This window comes from Hippocampus comes, unplaced genomic scaffold (assembly GCF_001891065.2).
Source record: "Hippocampus comes isolate QL1 unplaced genomic scaffold, H_comes_QL1_v1.1 scaffold122, whole genome shotgun sequence".
Taxonomy (NCBI): Eukaryota; Metazoa; Chordata; class Actinopteri; order Syngnathiformes; family Syngnathidae; genus Hippocampus; species Hippocampus comes.
Window position 1 is genome coordinate 3526126 of NW_017842059.1, and position 18181 is coordinate 3544306.

General features: G+C 42.6%; 4 protein-coding genes across 7 annotated transcripts in view; 1 reads left to right on the forward strand and 3 right to left on the reverse strand.

The window, feature by feature from the left end:
• gemin4 (gem (nuclear organelle) associated protein 4) overlaps positions 1-4794 on the forward strand; it is an 8678-nt gene extending 3884 nt beyond the window's left edge. Inside the window, exons 4-6 of the mRNA XM_019861334.1 lie at positions 1315-1585; positions 2752-3423; positions 4226-4794. Of these exons, the coding sequence (XP_019716893.1) occupies positions 1315-1585; positions 2752-3423; positions 4226-4447 (1165 nt within the window). The 3' untranslated portion in view covers positions 4448-4794. The remainder of the gene's footprint in view (positions 1-1314; positions 1586-2751; positions 3424-4225) is intronic.
• On the reverse strand, positions 4689-13444 carry LOC109510775 (protein FAM57B-like). Its single transcript, XM_019861339.1, has 7 exons — positions 13432-13444; positions 9262-9822; positions 8524-8940; positions 6647-6730; positions 5828-6044; positions 5624-5719; positions 4689-5548 (listed from the first exon to the last, which is right to left on the reverse strand). The coding sequence occupies exons 3-7, from the start codon at positions 8643-8645 to the stop codon at positions 5291-5293; spliced, it is 777 nt and encodes a 258-aa protein (XP_019716898.1). The 5' UTR covers positions 8646-8940; positions 9262-9822; positions 13432-13444; the 3' UTR covers positions 4689-5290.
• On the reverse strand, positions 9871-13121 carry LOC109510774 (protein FAM57A-like). The gene is made up of 5 exons (XM_019861337.1): positions 12913-13121; positions 12322-12405; positions 11067-11286; positions 10890-10985; positions 9871-10205 (listed from the first exon to the last, which is right to left on the reverse strand). Exons 1-5 carry the CDS (start codon positions 13107-13109, stop codon positions 9942-9944), a joined length of 861 nt encoding a protein of 286 aa, XP_019716896.1. The 5' UTR covers positions 13110-13121; the 3' UTR covers positions 9871-9941.
• A 2466-nt stretch (positions 13445-15910) lies between the features above and the next one.
• Positions 15911-18181, reverse strand: part of usp2a (ubiquitin specific peptidase 2a) — a 47664-nt gene continuing 45393 nt past the window's right edge. For all 4 annotated transcript variants that reach the window (XM_019861603.1, XM_019861602.1, XM_019861604.1 and 1 more), the window contains 3 exons: positions 17353-17457; positions 17094-17214; positions 15911-16015 (listed from right to left, as the gene is read on the reverse strand). In XM_019861603.1, the coding sequence (XP_019717162.1) occupies positions 15931-16015; positions 17094-17214; positions 17353-17457 (311 nt within the window). In that variant the 3' untranslated portion in view covers positions 15911-15930. The remainder of the gene's footprint in view (positions 16016-17093; positions 17215-17352; positions 17458-18181) is intronic.

An 18181-nucleotide genomic window follows, 5' to 3' on the forward strand; every position in this document is an offset into this window, starting at 1 on the left:
ACACATACAGGCAAAGTTTAGGGCAAATATGACATTTAAGGACCAAAACTGTCAGAAAACAACATAAATCGAGTAACACCAGAGGTGACGGTAAATTGAAAAACGGAGCCTGAGCAACAAAGAAAAAGTCGAATAAAAATAAGGGAATTACTGCAGGCCTCTTAAAATATAGTACTGTACTTGGAGGGGTATAAATGATAGAATTAAATAAAAATAAATAAATAATGATTTTAAACACATAGCCAATTCTCAACTAATTTCTGTATTAAAAAAAAATTGAGGTGGTTCTAACGTAATGGTCTAATAATTTCTTCAGATTGTGTATTCCGGATTTGGCCAGCTGCAAACTATACTGGTAATTATCAAAAGAATTTAATGCTTTGTAAATATCTGTAATGAGTTTCAGTTTTTGAAGTGAACTCAATCAAATAATCTATCCACAATTTATCGAGATGCACCTGTATAAAATCACATCGCCTTTATAATTTTACCTTGTTAATTTATTTTTTTACATCAATTACACAGGTCAGCAGCAAATTTTAATCAGATATGGCTTCATGTGTCCCTCAACATATTTTTGATGCTGAGTTCCAAAATGTCTTTACTTTTTTCCCTAATACAAAAGGTTTTTGAGATATTTTCATTTTTTGTTTTGAAGTTTGACCTACAAACGCTTGCGCAATATGGATTTTACCTTGTGTTTCCTCCCCCACCCAACCCCCCCAAAATCCACCTTAATCCATAAATATTACTAAATGTATGACTGTTACATTTTTTTGTCATTAAACTATTATTATATTATGAAAAACAAGGGCAGATTCAGAATGAGCACACAAAAAAAAAACCAAACTTATTTTTGGCATATTTGTTGACCAGTGCTATAATTTTTGCCAATATCATCTTCTCAGGATGCGGGTCACCAACAATTGCCGACATCCTCAGTTGAACAGATTATGCAAAATTATTATTATTCATTTTTAATATAATCGTATTCCGTATTAGTATTCCGTTCAGTTTTTCGTGTTTAAAAAAAAGAGTCTTAATGCTTCTTTTAGGAATGTGACAATATGTAAGTGTCCTTGGTCCCGTGAAAGGTATACAGTATATTATACATTTAAAAGGTGAAGTAAGTTATTCCATTAATATTATACAGTATATGTATTCTTTCCAGTCAAATGCGACAACTTTGGATGGAAATGTAAAAGAAAAATGTTTCTGAGTTGCTCACGGACATGGACTGTAAAGATTCAGTGACCCTGAAATTCCGACCAATTGACCCTGGTCTTGGTCCCTGACCGTTTTGTCTTTCCCAAGGTGTTGGGAGCAACCAACCGAGGGCGCTGTGCTCCGTTGGTCCATGGAAACCAAAGAGCTGCTGACCTCAGTGCTGATCACATTGGCACAGGTCGTTGGTGCCCAGGTGGAAGCTGCCCCAAGTCGCTGGTCCAGAGCTCTCTTCTGGCTGCACGATAAGATGAAGGGCCTGGACTGGACGGTTTACTTCCACCTGAAACCCGTGTGGGGTGAACACTTCAAAAATGAAGTTCCCTCAGCTCTGTTGGCAGTGTGTGAGCTTCCCGAACAGGTGGGAGTTTGTCTGGAGCTGCTGAAGCTGCTTATGCTCTTGTAAACACTTATTTTTATGGGCGGTATGGTCTCGAAATAAAATATCCCACTTTTTTTCACACACCCAACAGAAAATCTGACGCTCACCCAGCTAATGTCTCGCAAGACTTAATGTTGTATTTTTCCCGAAAGGACAGTATTTGACCAATTTTGAATTGCTGCGACTTCAGGGCCACTTGGCATTAGACGTTAATGTTGTTGATGGCGGCGCGGGTACCCGCAGCGGCTCCTCTCTCTCCTGTGGTTGAGAGGAAAGAAATTTCATCTGTGCTGTATGTTGCACATAGAGCACATTTGACAATAAAGTTGACTTGACTTGATGTTAGACTAAATTCGATTCAATTTGCAAGTGGCCTCTAATAAACAAGATCAAGTAAATGTAAATACTATGTGGGTTAAAGTTGATCATTTCAAATAGGACATTCTGAGACAATATACCGTAGTGGCCCGAATATAATACGGTGTTTTTTGCATTGAAATAAGACTGAAAAAGGGGGGGTCGTCTTATATTCGGGGTCTAGACATTATACCCATCACGACGCTAGATGACGCCAGATATCATTGAAGCGAATGCTGAACTTGACTCCCCAGGCCAAAGTGAACCCCTGCCACGAAGAATAAAAATAAAAATAGCGGTAGCACGAAGAAGAAAAAAATAGCGGTAAGAAGGAAAAGAGAAGAAAATAATAGAAGACATAACAGAAAATGGAGAAACGTAGTGACAATCTGGAGAAAAGTGGGTCGAAGATCGGCCAGGTTAACCGGCAGCTGAGGAGAAGTTATGATGTACCGGTAATTTACATTTCAAAAACCAGAAGCCATTCATTTACGAATGTGATTGCACTTTAGATTTGAATGAGGCAAAATAACATGCTTTTTTCTCTCAAATATATTGTTATAATCATTTGTTTCAGATGTGCTGTAATTATTTTCTGTATAAAAACTAATTTGGTGTTCAAAAAGTCTTTTTTCAAACTTGAGTCTTGAAAAAGAGGGGGTCGACTTATAATCAGGGCCGTCTTATATTCGGGCCAATACGGTACTTAGTTCCAGTCAACTGTTGTGCTGCACGTTTGTTTAAATTGCCCTTTATCGCATGTGTGTGTGTCTTTCCATCACTTTTAGGAGTGGACGGGTGTGAACCTGCCGCAGTACGGACAGGGGACCGGTCTTTTGGCGTGGATGGAGTGCTGCACGTTGTCAGACTCCCTTCGGTCCACCATGTTGTCTTGTCTGGCTTTGGACCAGCGCCAGTCGGAGCACGTCAGCATGTTCAGTAAGGGCCTGCTGGTGGCGCTAACCCAGACCATGCCCTGGTGCTCTGTCCCCCAATGGAGCAGATTACTTGGAGCCTTAAAAGGGCTGATCACCTCCGGTCGCCTCCATGTGCCTTTCTCACTGGAGTACGTGGACTTCCTGCCCCTCCTAGACTTGAGGAAATTTTCCTATGAACTCTGCCTCTCGGTCCTCATGCTCCGAGTCCTGCAGCTGCTCTGCGGATCCAGCTGTTGCCACTGGCTGACAGGAGACGGCTGGGCTCACGTTGCCAGATTATATGCCCACACGGTGAAGGAGGTGATGAACTCGCTGAGGGCCAAATTAGCCCTCCCTACATCTGGCCTTCCGACAGTCTCGCCTCAAGTACAAAGCGAACCAACGACAGACAAATCTCCTAAAATGTCCCAAGACTGTTTGAAAGATTTCAAAGAAGGCACGCAGACGACGGGCGAGCAAGTTCCCACTCAGGAGGTTCTTTTCGTTCTCAGTCAGATCTTTTGTCACGTTCAACACGTCCAGGTAAGAAGCATTCAGGATCTGTGATGAACAATTTTTTTTTTTTTGGGGGAGGGATCGGAGAATGTTCTCTTCTATAGAATAGCCAGGAAAGTACCAATAAATTAGAATATTATTTAACTTGTTTGATTTCAGTCATTCAGTACAGAGTGAAAACGAGATATAGATTCACTACACGCAGAGTAAAATATTTCATGGTCACACATGATTCCGGCAAAAACCCAAAATTCACCATCTCAAGAAATTAGAATATTACTTCAAGACAGCAAAATTGTTCGGAATACTGTATAGAAATCTGGGAGGAGAAGACCCTCTAAAAAGGATTTTCCTGTGTTAAATGAAAATGTAAGTTTGAACTGAATTGAGGAAGCACGCTATAACATACCCTTCATCTGTTACTCATTTGTCTTTGACATAAAAAGGTGTCTAATTTGATGTAACGTCTGCACAAAAAAAAAAGATAAATCCTAATTCACGCCACCCCAAAAATGTAATTGGCTGTAGATCCTACAGGACTGTATCAAAACACTTTTTTTTCCCTATTAGCTCAGGCTTTGGATTGATGAAGTGAAGTTCCTCCTTTACTTTTTTGCACCCAAAAAAACACCTAAACAATATTGTTTGGGGAGCTTGTCAGCAAATAACAGATAAGTTTCCCAAAATAAATTGGGACTTATTGACAAATTTGCAAATGCCAAACCACACATACAGTTTCTGTTCCTGTTTTATTCTGCAGTGATCTTTTTTGTTTTGTTTTGTTTTGTTCACTGACCATATCGATTGATTGCTCTCATTTTGTTGTAAGGTGATGATGCCTGGTGGCCAGAGTGAACCTCTCTTCCTGTCCAGCCTGGAGATCCTCAGTCATTACCAGGCCATCATGGGCGCTTTCCCTGAGAGCAGCAGCCCACTGGAAAATGAAAACAGCAAGCACTTTTTCAACACCATCACGGATAACCTGGCCAACCAGGAGATGAAGTCCGTTCTCCAGCAGAAGATAGCTCAACTCACGTTATCTCCTGCGTGACGACCTTGCCATGTTTTTTTTTTTTTGCTCACATGTTAATGGCTGCGTTTTGCCCCAGTTGTACTGATGACATGATTTCTTGCGGGAAAATGAAGGCACGGGTTTTGAGTTTGGGTGAAATGAATGGCAGTTGTTAACAAGGCCTTTTTGTGTTTTATTGCGATGCACTTGTTGGACTGTCAGCTAATTTGTTTCAAAGGAAGTCTAAGAAAATTGACAAAATTCACACATGAAAACAATTCCATTGCATGCCTTTTTATTCAAGTACAGCATTTCCCCAGCCATTCACGTTAGCAAAATCTCATGACACACCACCCAAAAAAAAGTCACCAAAACTTCGTATTGAAGAAAAAAAAAAAAAAAGAAAAAGAGACGCTCTTGTTTCGCTTGACTCACAAAATTCACTTACTTGGTGTGAAATAGGTATTCAGTGGGTTACACACACAGATTTTTTTCCCCCTGATCTGACAAATCCTACACATGACTATAAAATATGGTCAAGTAGTTGTTGTTGAAAATGTTCAGTTTGACACCTGTGATCTAAAGCCATCAGATAATCAGGCTGCTGCTGAATTTTGTCATGGTGGAGAAATTGGTCAGAAAGTTATCCCGCTTCAGTTTTCTTGTACTGGCATTGTAGTGTGAGTTTCCAGTGAAGTTACACTACTCACAAAAAGTTAGGGACTATTGCACTTTTGACATTTTAAGATGAACCTACGTATAACCTTAACCTGAACAAATGTCGACTTTTGACTGTCCAACTGTCCGGTGCATTTTAGATTCATGCTGAAATTTCACTCTGAAATTCCCACGATCGTTCCGTTTTGGGGAGCATGGTTGGTGTTAGTCTTTCTTGTGTCGGAACACTCGCTGGGCTTTCTTCAGCTGGAGGTAGAACCAGTAGACCTGAGGCACAAGGATAGCCAGGTTGCCGGCATTACAGTGCCAGGGCAGGTGGGAGGGCACTTTGTGCAGTGGAATGCCAAAATCCCGTCCGTACTTCCAGTACATGTAGGGGAAGATCAAGATCCGGCACATGACGAACGTGATCAGAACTAAGATGCTGTTGATTTTGTGCAGCCTGGTGTTCTCCAGGCCCACCTGGATGCGAGATAGGAATTGCTTGGGTTAACAAACTGCCCAATGCAGCCCCAATGAGACGGACGAGTCGAGTACCTGGACGATGATCTTTGAAATGGCAACAAAAGCGACGCTGAGTTCTGTGATGAATAAGCATCCGACGAAAAAATCACCCAGTCCCCTCCTGTAGAACTGAAAGACACGAATGAGGATAAATGACGTTTTCTGAATATCCACAAAAGTGGAGTGAGTGTTCAAAGCTGACCAACAGATCTCATGTTTCAGCACATGAATTCTTACCATGCCAACGGGTAGGAGAATACCAAGCACTCCCAGGTGATGAAGCACCGTCAACCAATAGTGGGAGAGGAAAGCCTTCAGTGTTATCAGAGAGTGCTTGTCGTACATGCTGTTCCCTCTGAGCTTCTGAGTATGATAGTGGCTCATGTATGTGGCGTACAGGTCGATGGCCGAATAGGGATATCCAAACACCAGAAACTCGCTGAGCACCCAGTGACTGTGTATGGTCAGAAGAATTGACAAGAGTGACTTTAATTCCGTCGACCATATTGCTCTTGTAAGAGTCGCAAGGATCAAATCCAGGAGAGAATCACACAGGTTAAAAGGACACTTGAGAAGGCTGAACATTGGCACAACATTTTGGATTTATTGATTTCAAACATGAGCTCCGATGGGTCATTTCATGCCAAATCACCCAGCGGGTTGAACCAAGCAGATTTTGGCTTTAATAAAACTTGATGATAGTGGTGGGACAACATTAAATCTCAAATTTTGGAGTAATAGGAACAGGGGTTTCGAAGGGCAATATAGAGTTGGGTGATTGTATGATTGACAATATAAGGGTAAGCGATGTATTCACAGTGATTTTGATTGGACAAGTTGTCTCTGGTCCCTACCGCGACTCCCCCCAAGACATGGAGGTAGGGGAGGCGGGCATAGCCACGCTGTTCATTTATAGAGGGCCCTTTTAATGTCGTTAGTTTTTTTGTTTCTGCAAGCTAATATCGTTCTTCTTGATAACAGAAAAATATAGATACATAAATTGAGCTTGTTTCTGAAAAATGGACCATTCCGCCTGGATGATCCCTTTAAAATTACCTGTCTGTCATGATGCGCTTGCATGACGTTGCGGTGATGACTCCAGTTGCAGTAGCCAAAGAAGCGTGGATAGCATCAAGGAGCCTGAACCCAGAAACAATCACCAACACATCTCAGAGAACAGCTGACAAATGTTCATGTTAAAACTTTCAATATTTACCAAACCCAAATCCTGGGTCAGCCACGGACTCCTTGACTCGCTAACCAAGATGGAAGTGACCCTGAAGCTAGCTAGCGCCCGTCTTCTCGTGTCTCGTTTACGACAACCATACAGTACTTATGTGCATTCGTCTTTGTATCTTCTGGTAGTGTCAATGTCTTGTGGTACGATTCTGACACTCACAGGTCAGTTCAGAGGTGCTCACGTTTGAAACATGTTAAAAATTGGTAGGTGTGTTGGATCCAGCGTAAGTGGCTGTAAAAATAGAAGCAAAAAAGCAGGTGCTCCCTCTCCTCACAAAGCATTTAAGCCCCTTCCCCCCTGTGCTCTTATCCCAAAACACTTGTATCTCAAACCAGCTTTCTTCATTGAAATGAATGAAAATGCAATTATTCTGTTTTGCCCACCACCCCAAACACACAAACTTTTTAAACATGTTATTTTATTTTTAAAAATGCACTCAACAGCATTGCACTGCATGATAATACACTGGAAAAACATTTGCTCTCCGTTGAACCTGAAAACAAAACGCGAGCACAAATGCGACTGTACCTAACGAATTCGCTCGTTCTTGTTCTTCTGTGCCGTTTATTGACAATCGGCAGACAAACTTAATTGTACATTACATTACTACCAACTCATATCGTACTGTTACTGTGTGATTGACTGGCAACCACTTCAGGGTGTACATTCAAGTTGTGTCGCTGCAGTAAATAGTCAGTATACATTGATTCATTCATATTCCGAACCGTTTGATCCTCACTAAGGGTCGCGGGGTGGTGCTGGGGCCTATCCCAGCTGTCTTCGGGTAGTAGGCGGGGGACACCCTGAACCGGTCGCCAGCCAATCGCAGGGCGCACAGAAACGAACAACCATTCGCGCTAGGTGTGAGTGTGAGCGCAAATGGTTGTTCCACTACGTGTGCCCTGTGTTTGGTTGGCTGGCAACCTGTTGGAAGTGTACCCTGCCTACTGCTCGAAGACGGCTGGGATCGGCTCCGGCACGACCCTTGTAAGGATGAGCGGTTTGGATAATTAATTCAATGAAAAGAAAACAATTAATCGACTATTCAAGAAAAATGCTAGCTGTAGTCGTGGAATTGAAAACATCACACCGAATCCACGTAATTGGTATTGATACACGATTGGTATCAGCAGCTTAAAACCCTGATCGGAAGATCCCTACTAGCTAGCACTTGGTTTAGGAAAAAAACTTTGTCACGATGAATACTATGTACAGTTGTAAACAAAGGAGGGAAACTATTTTGTGTGCAGTTTTGACCTCGTGCCAAGTTATCACACGCTATTGTACATAATTGAAAGAAACAAAAACAAGTACACTTACAGACAAGAAAGACTTTTGCCTGTATAATTTATTTTTATTTCTATTAATACAAGTATTAGAATGTACCTCTACTTGGTAGAGTGTGCGTAAGTTTGCCACTGTTACAGAAAAAAAAAAAGACTCAGGGCTGCCAACCAATAGCAGTGCAACAACAACAGGCTACTACGATGTGCAGTGTGCCTCCCTCAAGTGAACTCGGACCCGACTAACACGAGCCGAGTATCGACTTTACGGCCACTTGCAGTGTGCCTCCCTCAAGTGAAGTCGACTAACACGAGCCGAGTATCGACTTTACGGCCACGTTAGTGTGTCGAATTAACCGGCGCATGTTCAGTGCGTGAAGGTGACACAAATGAACTCGTTGGAGACTGACCTTTCACTGACTATCAATACATCCGCGTCACTCCAGCGCGTGAATGTCCCCCTGAATACTTTTCTGAAGCCGACGTACAATCCAGCAAATGTCACGACTCCACAAGCCAAAGTTTTCAGCATGATAATCGATGGTGTCGACTTTACAGCACACACAAATCTATCCTTTAATAGCAAAATAACAAAAGATTCGCTGCTTTGGTAGTTCAGTACTGAACTGGGGGTCGGCAGGCGCGAACGGATGTGAAATAGAAGGACGGCAATCTGAATCTATGCGTGTTTTCACAATAAAAGCAAGATAACAAATACTATTGCTTCAAAATAAATGTAAGGCTTTTTCGTAATGTTTTGGAGATAGGTGTTGAATTGCTAAACTTCAAACAACTTTTAATAACGACATCATGACTACTAATCAGAGCTTTGTGAAAACTTTCGTACAACCCGTTAGACGATTGTCTGGTGGTCGACAGTAGTTTGGTGTACCTGAACAAGGACTCCGCTGAAGCTGACCACAGCTGCGACACCAACTGCGGACCCCTGACGGATGTGATACTGTATCGAACGGCATGGCAAAACTTGCAAACCCAAGACGATAGGAAAGCACGGACGTCTAACTAGGTTGTGGAGGATAGGGGAACTGCTTCAGGCCAACTTGTGGTCTAATCCGCCACAGTGAGAAAAACCCTGCGATGGAAGAGGGGGGCCTCCATTTGAACAAATTAGATACTGTAGTTCCAACTTGCGTAGTTCACTCACTGTTTTTCGTTGTTTATCCTCCTTGCCTCCACTGGCTGTTAATCCAGCCTTCTATAAAACGTATCCTTTGAGAAGCTGCGGGCCTCACAAAAGGTTTGCATGCATTTCAACAGAAACTCAAGCTTCCCATCACTCTTCAGAAGTTCAGATGTATCGATTACAATTCAGATTGGATTTTGGATGAACCCTTTCATGCACCACTACAGTAATGATAACCTGTAACCTGATAACATGATAAGCTGTCCAATGTAGTAACCGCTGTCCCTGAAAGGGGTAATTCAGCAAATATTTCACATTAGAGGGCTTTTGCATTTCTTCAGGGTTGGCTTTACTTTCAAGATGTTTTTCACATGTATGTGTTTACTGAGACAGTGAACGAGTATATTTATTTACTTTTTTGCATAGAATCATGAAAATCATAAATACATGCATTTTTTAACTCATGAAAAAAACTATTACATTCATTTTTTTCAGAAAAGTGCACTGTGCTGGCTGTAACAGAAGGCAGACTAACAGTGCTTAGAAAGGTGTACAGTAATGTAAACTATGTATGAGTTGTAAACAGTGTTTTTTTTTGTTGTTTTTTTTTTTAAAGAATAGCTGCACTTACACCACCTTGTGCGTCTCAAACAACTCTATGTTAAAAGGGCGGTCTGTTTTGAGTTAATTTAATTTCCTATGTTTATTGTAGAGTCGCTTGGCTTTCTTCAGCAGGAGGTAAAACCAGTAGATCTGTGGTATGAGGATGGTCAGGTTGCCCACATTGCAGTGCCAAGGCAGATGGAAGGCTACTTTGTGCAGTGGAAGGTCAACTTGCCGCCCGTACATCCAGTACATGAAGGGAAAGATCAAGATCCGACATATGAAGAACGTCAAGAGGACTAACACGCCATTGATTGCGTGCAGCCCGGTGTTGTCAAGGCCCAGCTGGATCCCAGACAGGAGAGGAAGAGTCAGACAGATTGCAAAAAAAAAAAAAAAAAATGCATTAATGCCACATGGAAATGTCATCAGCACAGAACGAAAGCGTTGCAAGGCCTTGGGGTATAGCAATGGCCATGCAACAGAAATAACATCCATCCATCCATCCATCCTTTTTTGAATCCGTTTATCCTCACAAGGGTCATGGGCGTGCTGGAGCCTATCCCAGCTGTCTTCGGGGTACACCCTGAGCTGGTTGCCAGCCAATCGCAGGGCACACATAAACGACCAACCATTCGCACTCACACTCACACCTAGGGACAATTTGGAGTGTTCAATCAGCCTGGCATGCATATTTTTGGAATGTGGGAGGAAACTGGAGTAGCCACGCAGGCACGGGGCGAACATGCAAACCCCACACAGGAAGGCCGGAGCCGGAATCGAACCCTGCACCTCTGCACTGTGAGGGTGACGCACTAAGCAGTCGACCACCGGGCCATCCACGGACATAACATTCACTAGTTTAAAAAAAAAGGGTGGGGGGGGGGACTCAAAAAAGATAAGTCAATTATAACTCATTAGCACTTTTTTTTTTTTACTTCTGGGAGCAACTTTGCTCTTTTGTTGTTGCAGTATAATCACATCTTATTTCAAATACAGTAACCCCAACGATGGTGGTGTGCTGAGTACCTGGATGAGGATCTTTCCGAAACAGAGAAAAGGTGTGCTGAATTCTGTGATGAAAAAGCACCCAATGAAAAAATCGCCTAATCCTCTTCTGAGAAACTGAAAGACACATATAAGTGACATGAGTGTTCAAAACACACAGAGATCGATCCCGTGTTTCAACACTAAATTCTTACTTACCAAAGCGATAGGCAGGAAAACCAGAACCAGTACCAAGTGATGGAGGACAAGCAACCAGTCCTTGGAGAGGAAACCCTTGATTGTTCGCTGAGAGTGGCGGTTGTACAGGCTGGTCTGAGTTCTGAGCCTCTGAATATGGTAGTGGCTCAGGTACATGGCTAAGAGGTCAGTGGTCATATAGGACGAGCCAAACAATATAAACTCATTGACCAGCCAGTGACTGTGTAGGGTGAGAAGAATTTGTTAACAAAAGAATACTGTTACAAGACAGCATAACAAGTGCAAAATTATCCGTCACAAGTAGGGCTGAACGCTTAACTAAATTCATATTGACATTTCAATGCATGAGATTGCAATTTCCAAATCGAGCACACACACACACACACACACACACACACACACACACACACACACACACACACACACACACACACACGTATATATTGATTTATATAGTGTCCATAGCTAGGTTCAGTGTTTAAGAAGGGCTTTGCACATGCTCACATATTGTTTTGTGAAACATGAAAAGTTGATGTGGTAAGGCCACTTTGTTTGCATTACTGTTGCCATCGGACTTACTGACTTATGTTTTTGCCGCACTTGTGTGGTGGAATTTTGTATAGATGTCGTGGTGAATGCTTAAAAGACTGCAAGTCAAAGTGCTTGGTAAGTTCACAACTCTGACTGAAGTGTATAAACGCAGAGAACATGTTAATCCCCACACAGGAAGAGTGAACTTCACAAAAGCAGACCTGTAGTTTACATTTCTGGAAACATTTAACAAATTCGTTTTTTTAAGCATTACAGAGGTCGCTAAAGCTTTTTTTTTTTTTGAAAAACAACCGCACCACTTGTTTTTTGTCAGCCAGAGAAGCAGGTTCAACCAGTAGACGACTCGTTTAACTTGAATACAAGTGAGGTGCACTCTTTTTGTATAGTATTCAGCTGGTTATGAATTTGCCATTAAATAAACTCGAATGAAACTGCAATTTTGTAAACTTGAATGTATTTGCCATTTAACATTACATATCTTGATATCTCCCACCACTTTATCCTGATAGTCTGTCAAAATATATTGAAAAAAATCTTGCAATCGTCACTTGCATTGGTTTCAAAAAACAAACCAAAAAAAAAACACGTAACGTATTTATTTCACGGTGAAACGATTTGTATTCATCAGAAAATGTTTGGTTACATTTCTAATTTGACTGTGGAGGTTCCACTGATCCGCTCATCCCTTATTACCTGAAATTACCTGTCAGTCATGACATTCTTGCAAGATGACACTACTGTGATTCCAGTTGCAGTCGAAATGCTAGCGTGGATGGCAGAAACAAGCCTGGAACCAAAAAAAAAACCCAAAACAAAACCAAAATGCATTACGTAATCAACTTCTTAAGCTTGGCCAATACAGAGAGTCCTCTGCCCTCGATATACGACATTTCAGGTTTACGAACGGCGCGCAATTAACTTTTGCGCTGTGAGGCATTAACGTAGGTTGCGTCTTCATGCGGCACACTCAGTGGAAGCCGCACTTAAGATGTATGGACTTCAAGTGTTTTTCATGCAGTTCTATTTGCCGTAATTACGAGTTCGTTGTTGTGTTGGTATATGTAATTGTTACATTACTTACGGCGCGTATGTGCTCACGTCTCCGTAAACCGAGCACCTCTGTGAAAGTATTCTTTTGCAAACTAAAAACTGACAAGCAATTTTAACAGTTATTATATAACCATCTCGAAATCAGGAAATCGATTTAAGACGTTAGCTTTGGTGTTTTAAACTGAAACGCAAGGCGGAGGCTTCAAGTGGCACCTGTTTCAATGAGGTTGCAACAATAACTGACCTTTCACTGACGGTCACTACGTCTGCGTCGTCCCAGTGTCTGAACTTGAACTTGAGTATTTTTCCCAGCCCGTAGAAGAGGCCAGGAAACACCACGGCGCCACTAACCAAGGAAGTTAACATGATGCATGCGCCCTTCGTGTCGTCCGACCGCTCAATCGCACTCAGTACTGTACAGGGAAGCTGTGTCGTCATCATGCGAGCCCGCCTCGAGCAGGTAAACCGTTCCTGATGCATGTATTAATAACGTGTTCGTTTTCTTTTCTGTTTACTGAGAATTGTATCCTGACTTGTTCAATAAAGATTAAAAAAAAAAGTAAACCGTTGCTGATATACGTCGCCAGTCCGCCATATTGGATGTGGCATTCTACCCGGAAAATACAGTTCTGCACTCTGCCAATCCCTTGTGATAAATGTGATACCACGGTCTTAATTGAAGTTAACTAAGATGTGCGCCAAGGGGTTCATAGAGGAGGGAAGCCAAACGAAAGCAAAAGAAAGGTCACAGCAAGATAATGACCTAGTTCAAGTCACCAATCCAATTTTCTGCGTCAAATAGGCCTAATCCATCAATCCATCCATTTTCCGATCCGCTTTATCCTAACAAGCCTCACAGGGGGGTGCTGGAGCCTATCCCAGCTGTCTTCAAGCAGTAGGCGAGGGACACCCTGAACCGGTTGCCAGCCAATTGCAGGGCACACAGACAAACAACCACGCCCACAGTCACACCAAGGGACAATTTCAAGTGTTCAAACAGCCTGCAAAGCATGTTTTTGGAATGTGGGAGGAAATCGGAGTACCCGGTGAAAACCCACGCAGGCCTGGGAAGAACATGCAAACTCCACACAGGAAGGCCGCAGCCGGGATCGAACCCACGACCTCCGCACTGGGAGGTCGACGCGCTAACCACTGGGCACCGGGCCACCCAGAGGCCTAATCAAACAGAATACGTATTATCACAAACAGAGAGACAAATAGTATTTTTGCACTAATGTTTACTGTGGTCTGTTTTCTCTTTTTACACCACAGTCAACCCGTAGAACTGGTGCGACAAACAAAATGGTGTACAATTAAACTTTGCTTTACGAAATATAGAAACATAAAACACAAATGAAATATTGGCCTTCGAGTGAACAAATGGGGGTACTTAGATATGACTTATTCAGCTTCGTAAATGCACTTCATTTGCACTACTCGCACGACGTCGAGCTGTCCACTATCAGTGTTGCGGGCAGCTTCAGACTTGTGCTAGCAGAAAAAAGTGCCCTCGAACTTAAACTCGTAAAATGTACCCTTTTAATTTATCTTACAAACTAAATATTATTAACAACGTAGTCCTACAAATTGCACAAAGATTATAGGAAAAGGAAAACAATGTACATACAAAATAAGTTATGCACCATGTGACTCCAATTAGCATAACAGCAGCTCAGTCTAGTGGCAAAACAGAAATACAGGTAAACGCAACTGTTACAAACCACCTTCCTGACTGGTGAACCTTAAGAGTAACACCGTTACACTGAAGGCAATCGAAAATGTGAGACCTGCCGAACTGGGCCTTTGGATAATGAAGCATCTGCAGCACTTACCTTTTGAAGTATTTCAGTGTATGGTCCATCATTTGTCGGAAAATGAAGTGCGCAGCAACATAGTGTGTGCCAACTGGGTGAGAGGTTTCTCACCTGAGTAAAAGAGATGCAGATTGTCTAAAAGACAAATTAATTGCAAAAAGCAATAGTTTAGTGGAATTTTATTCATATATATCCATTTACCATATTTACTCATTTTTGACTGCCACTGTTAAAAAGTGTCTCATTACAATATCCTTTAAGCATAAATATCTTTTTTTTTTTCTTTCTTTCTTGAAACCTGGTAACTAAACCAAATGACAACAGTTATGGGTCACCTTCAGCACCATTGAATTGTACATTCTCTATATTGCATCAGAATATAAAAATATACAGATCATGTTTTTTGTCTTCTTGAAACATTCTTTTCTTGTTGTTCAATGGCATGAAACAGGAGAGGAAGACCTCATATGGACTGATGAGGACTTAAGCATTACCGGTACTTTTATCATAAGAATGAATCCATGTCAAATGCTAGCCCCTCCACTCATTCATAACACTTTTTAAACATCGATAGCAACCATGTGTGGCGGGGGGAAAAAGCCAGCTCAATTAAAAGTACACTGCTCACAGTGCCACGGGCATCACAGCCATTTCTTGAGCAAAAAGTGAAGTTGATGCTGACAAAAATGAAGGAGTGTTTTGGTGCAGTGCATGTGGCCGGTGGGCTGCAAGCGTCTTGTAATCTCGACCATTACTGTGAAGTGAGGACGGTTTAGCTCAAGTCCAAAATGGCTGTAATGATGACGCGCTAAAATGATTTTGCAATCTCAAATAACATTAAAATGACAACTAAAACAAATTCTCTAAAGCAGAAAGGAGTCAAAAAACCTGCAAGTCATTTGAACGGTTCGAGGCAACCAAGAAAACGTGAAGGCGCAGTCAGGAGTTGAACTTGTGGTGCATAGAGAGACTTGGGAGATGGATGTGGATAGGTTCCTTGGGGTCAATGGGATTATTGCCCTGTATCCGTCTAACACATGCACGCGCGCGCGCGCGCACACACACACACACACACACACACACACACACACACACACACTAAACACGCATGCACGCACGCGCACGCGCACACGCACACACACACACACACACACACATCTCGCACACACACTCACACACACACACACACACACACACACACACACACACACACACACACACACACACACCCCTCTACCCTGGATGAAAACGTTAGTGTGTATAGACAAGGAGGGTGAAAGCAGGGCTGGTGATTCCGTTTTTGTGTGTCCTTTCTGCCACCATCGCTGCTGAGAGAAGCAGCCTCCATCCTGGTGGAGGCGAGCCTTCGTGCGCGTGTCCTCGCTTTGTTTTCCATCCGACCGTTTGTCGAGAGTGCTGCTTGCGGCCTGTCGTCGTCTGACCGGGATTCACATGCGCGAGGAGGAAGCCAGCTCGTAGAACAAGACGTAGCCGTCGCTGCTCCGCACTTGGCTGGAGGACATTGGCGTTACTCTGCAAAGGGACAAGTGTTGCCATTTATTACGCCGTGCAGACATGTGGAGAATTGGGAAAGAAAATCTAGCCTCGATCCAGAAATTGTCACTAGCTATACATCAGACTCATGAGTCTGCCAAGTACACTTCAACGTCTCTCATTTGTTATCTAAATCAGGGGTGACTAAAGTCAGAAGAAGAACTGATGTTTTGCAAATTAAGCCATTATAAATGTCATTAACACTCAGATTTAAAACGCTTTCGTTCAAAGTACAATTATGATTGGCATGAATAATTAAAGCTGCACAATAATCAAAGTTGACACGACACAACCTGAACTCAGCCACAGAGGAAAACAATTGTGGTGTGGATGATAAACGGTAAAAATAAAAGCACTCCCGGTAGTAATTCGTTGTATTTGGGAGAATTTTTGTGAGGGTAAGCAGCATAACAGCTACTCATCATTATGAGTAGCTGTTATGCTGCATCATTAACCATTTGCTCCCACAAGATGGGAGCAAATGGTTGTGAAATATGAAAGCATGATGATGGAATAAGCCTAATATTCACAGCAGTTTGTTCCCCATGTTAGTTTGCGAAAATTGGGTGAAGTTTAAAAAACGTAATATCGTGGTGTCAATTCGTCACACAAGTTTAGACATGCAAATTGGTTGAACACGTGGTTATTTGTCAAGCATATCTCCAGATATTTCCATTGGACATTTTTTTCCCTCAGGTAAACTTTGGACTTTTTTTTTAATAAAAGGAAACGTGTGCACTCACACTCAGGGACAATTTAGAGTATTCAATTCATCTACCATGCATGTTTCTGGAATGTGGGAGGAAACCGGAGTACTCGGAGAAAACCCACGCAGGAAGGCCGGAGCCGGGATCGAACCCACGACCTCTGCAATGTGATGTCAACGCGCAAACCACTGGACCATCAGGCCACCGACTAAGCAATTTGACCGTCTTAATCAAGCTTATACATCAAGGGATCTTATTGATTAAAGGGGACAAATGAAGCATTATTCTGGTCACTGCAATGTGTTTGAGAACGGTCTCGTTTTTGGTCCTAGGTAACAGTTCAAACACACCTGGAGTCATTGAAGGTGTACCACTCCCCAGATGTAGGGTTGCGACAGTAGGCTGTGTAGTGACCCCCCATTGTGGTGCCTGAGTGGTTGGACACTGCATACAGGTTGTACACCGCATTTACTGCAAAACAACAGAAAACATGAGCAAAAGGGCTTTATGCGTCAACATTCAAAATCAACAATATCGTCCTTGAAGTACAGCTTCGGAGGACGTTTACGTGCTCATTTGATGTGAAGGGTATTTTCTTCGCAAACTTACTGCTGTTTTCGGAGGCAAACTCTCGCAAGTCAAGATCCTTCATGGGGAAGTTGACAAAGGTTGACAGTTTGCTGGTTCTTCTCGCTTCCGAGAAGCGCTTGAGGTCTGTACACCAAGGAGTCAAGGAGCATGTTTTCTCTCGTTTCCTTTTCAGAGCTCTTTTTTAGTACATGGATGCAAATGTTATCTAACTATAAAATGCTAGCTAGTGCTACCACCGGTGCTAGTCAGTAGACTTTTGCAGTTGATTGCCCAGACATGAAATGGAAGACGAGCTGTGGAGCCGGGGGAATTGAAAAGTCCCTTTTGATCATCCTTGCCTGGAGGTGACACTGTGGGCTTCAGCTCTGTGTTGAAGGAGGTTCGACATTTTATGTCAAAAGTGAATTGTTGCTCGAGGTAGGACAACGTGTTTCATTGGAATGTTACACCCGAGGGGATATTGGATTACAGTGATCCCTCGCTATATCACGCTTCATTTATCGCAGCTTCACTACATCGCGTTTTTTTCTTCCAAAGTACTGTATTCAGAAAAAATGGCAAATGGCCCAGACGTTTTGTACATGGCTGTACACATGATAGGTTCCCGGCACGACGTCGACCAATGACAGCATGAGTTTGATTTATCCCGTGAGCTGATTGGTTGCGCATCTTCGCAGCACCGCCGAGCACCTTCCCTTGTGTCTCGACACGTGGTTAACGCTCTGATCAGTGTCTAGTCAGCTGTGGACTCTCCGATCAGTGTCTACTCACACTGTTGTGTTTGCTACTTGCACGATGGGGGTTCGGGGGGGCTCACATGCTCAAGCGAGAGTGTGGGAGAGCAAAA

Excerpts from the sequence above, each read along its gene's own strand:
- LOC109510775 (XM_019861339.1), bottom strand. The coding sequence starts at position 8,645 with ATGCTGAAAACTTTGGCTTGTGGAGTCGTGACATTTGCTGGATTGTAC. Across the intron at positions 6,731-8,523 it reads GTATTGATAGTCAGTGAAAG|GCTCCTTGATGCTATCCACG; the intron begins GTCAGTCTCCAA and ends TTCTGGGTTCAG. Across the intron at positions 5,549-5,623 it reads TTTCAAAGATCATCGTCCAG|GTGGGCCTGGAGAACACCAG; the intron begins GTACTCGACTCG and ends TCTCGCATCCAG.
- LOC109510774 (XM_019861337.1), bottom strand. The coding sequence starts at position 13,109 with ATGATGACGACACAGCTTCCCTGTACAGTACTGAGTGCGATTGAGCGG. Across the intron at positions 12,406-12,912 it reads GTAGTGACCGTCAGTGAAAG|GCTTGTTTCTGCCATCCACG; the intron begins GTCAGTTATTGT and ends TTTTGGTTCCAG. Across the intron at positions 10,986-11,066 it reads TTTTCCTGCCTATCGCTTTG|TTTCTCAGAAGAGGATTAGG; the intron begins GTAAGTAAGAAT and ends TGTGTCTTTCAG.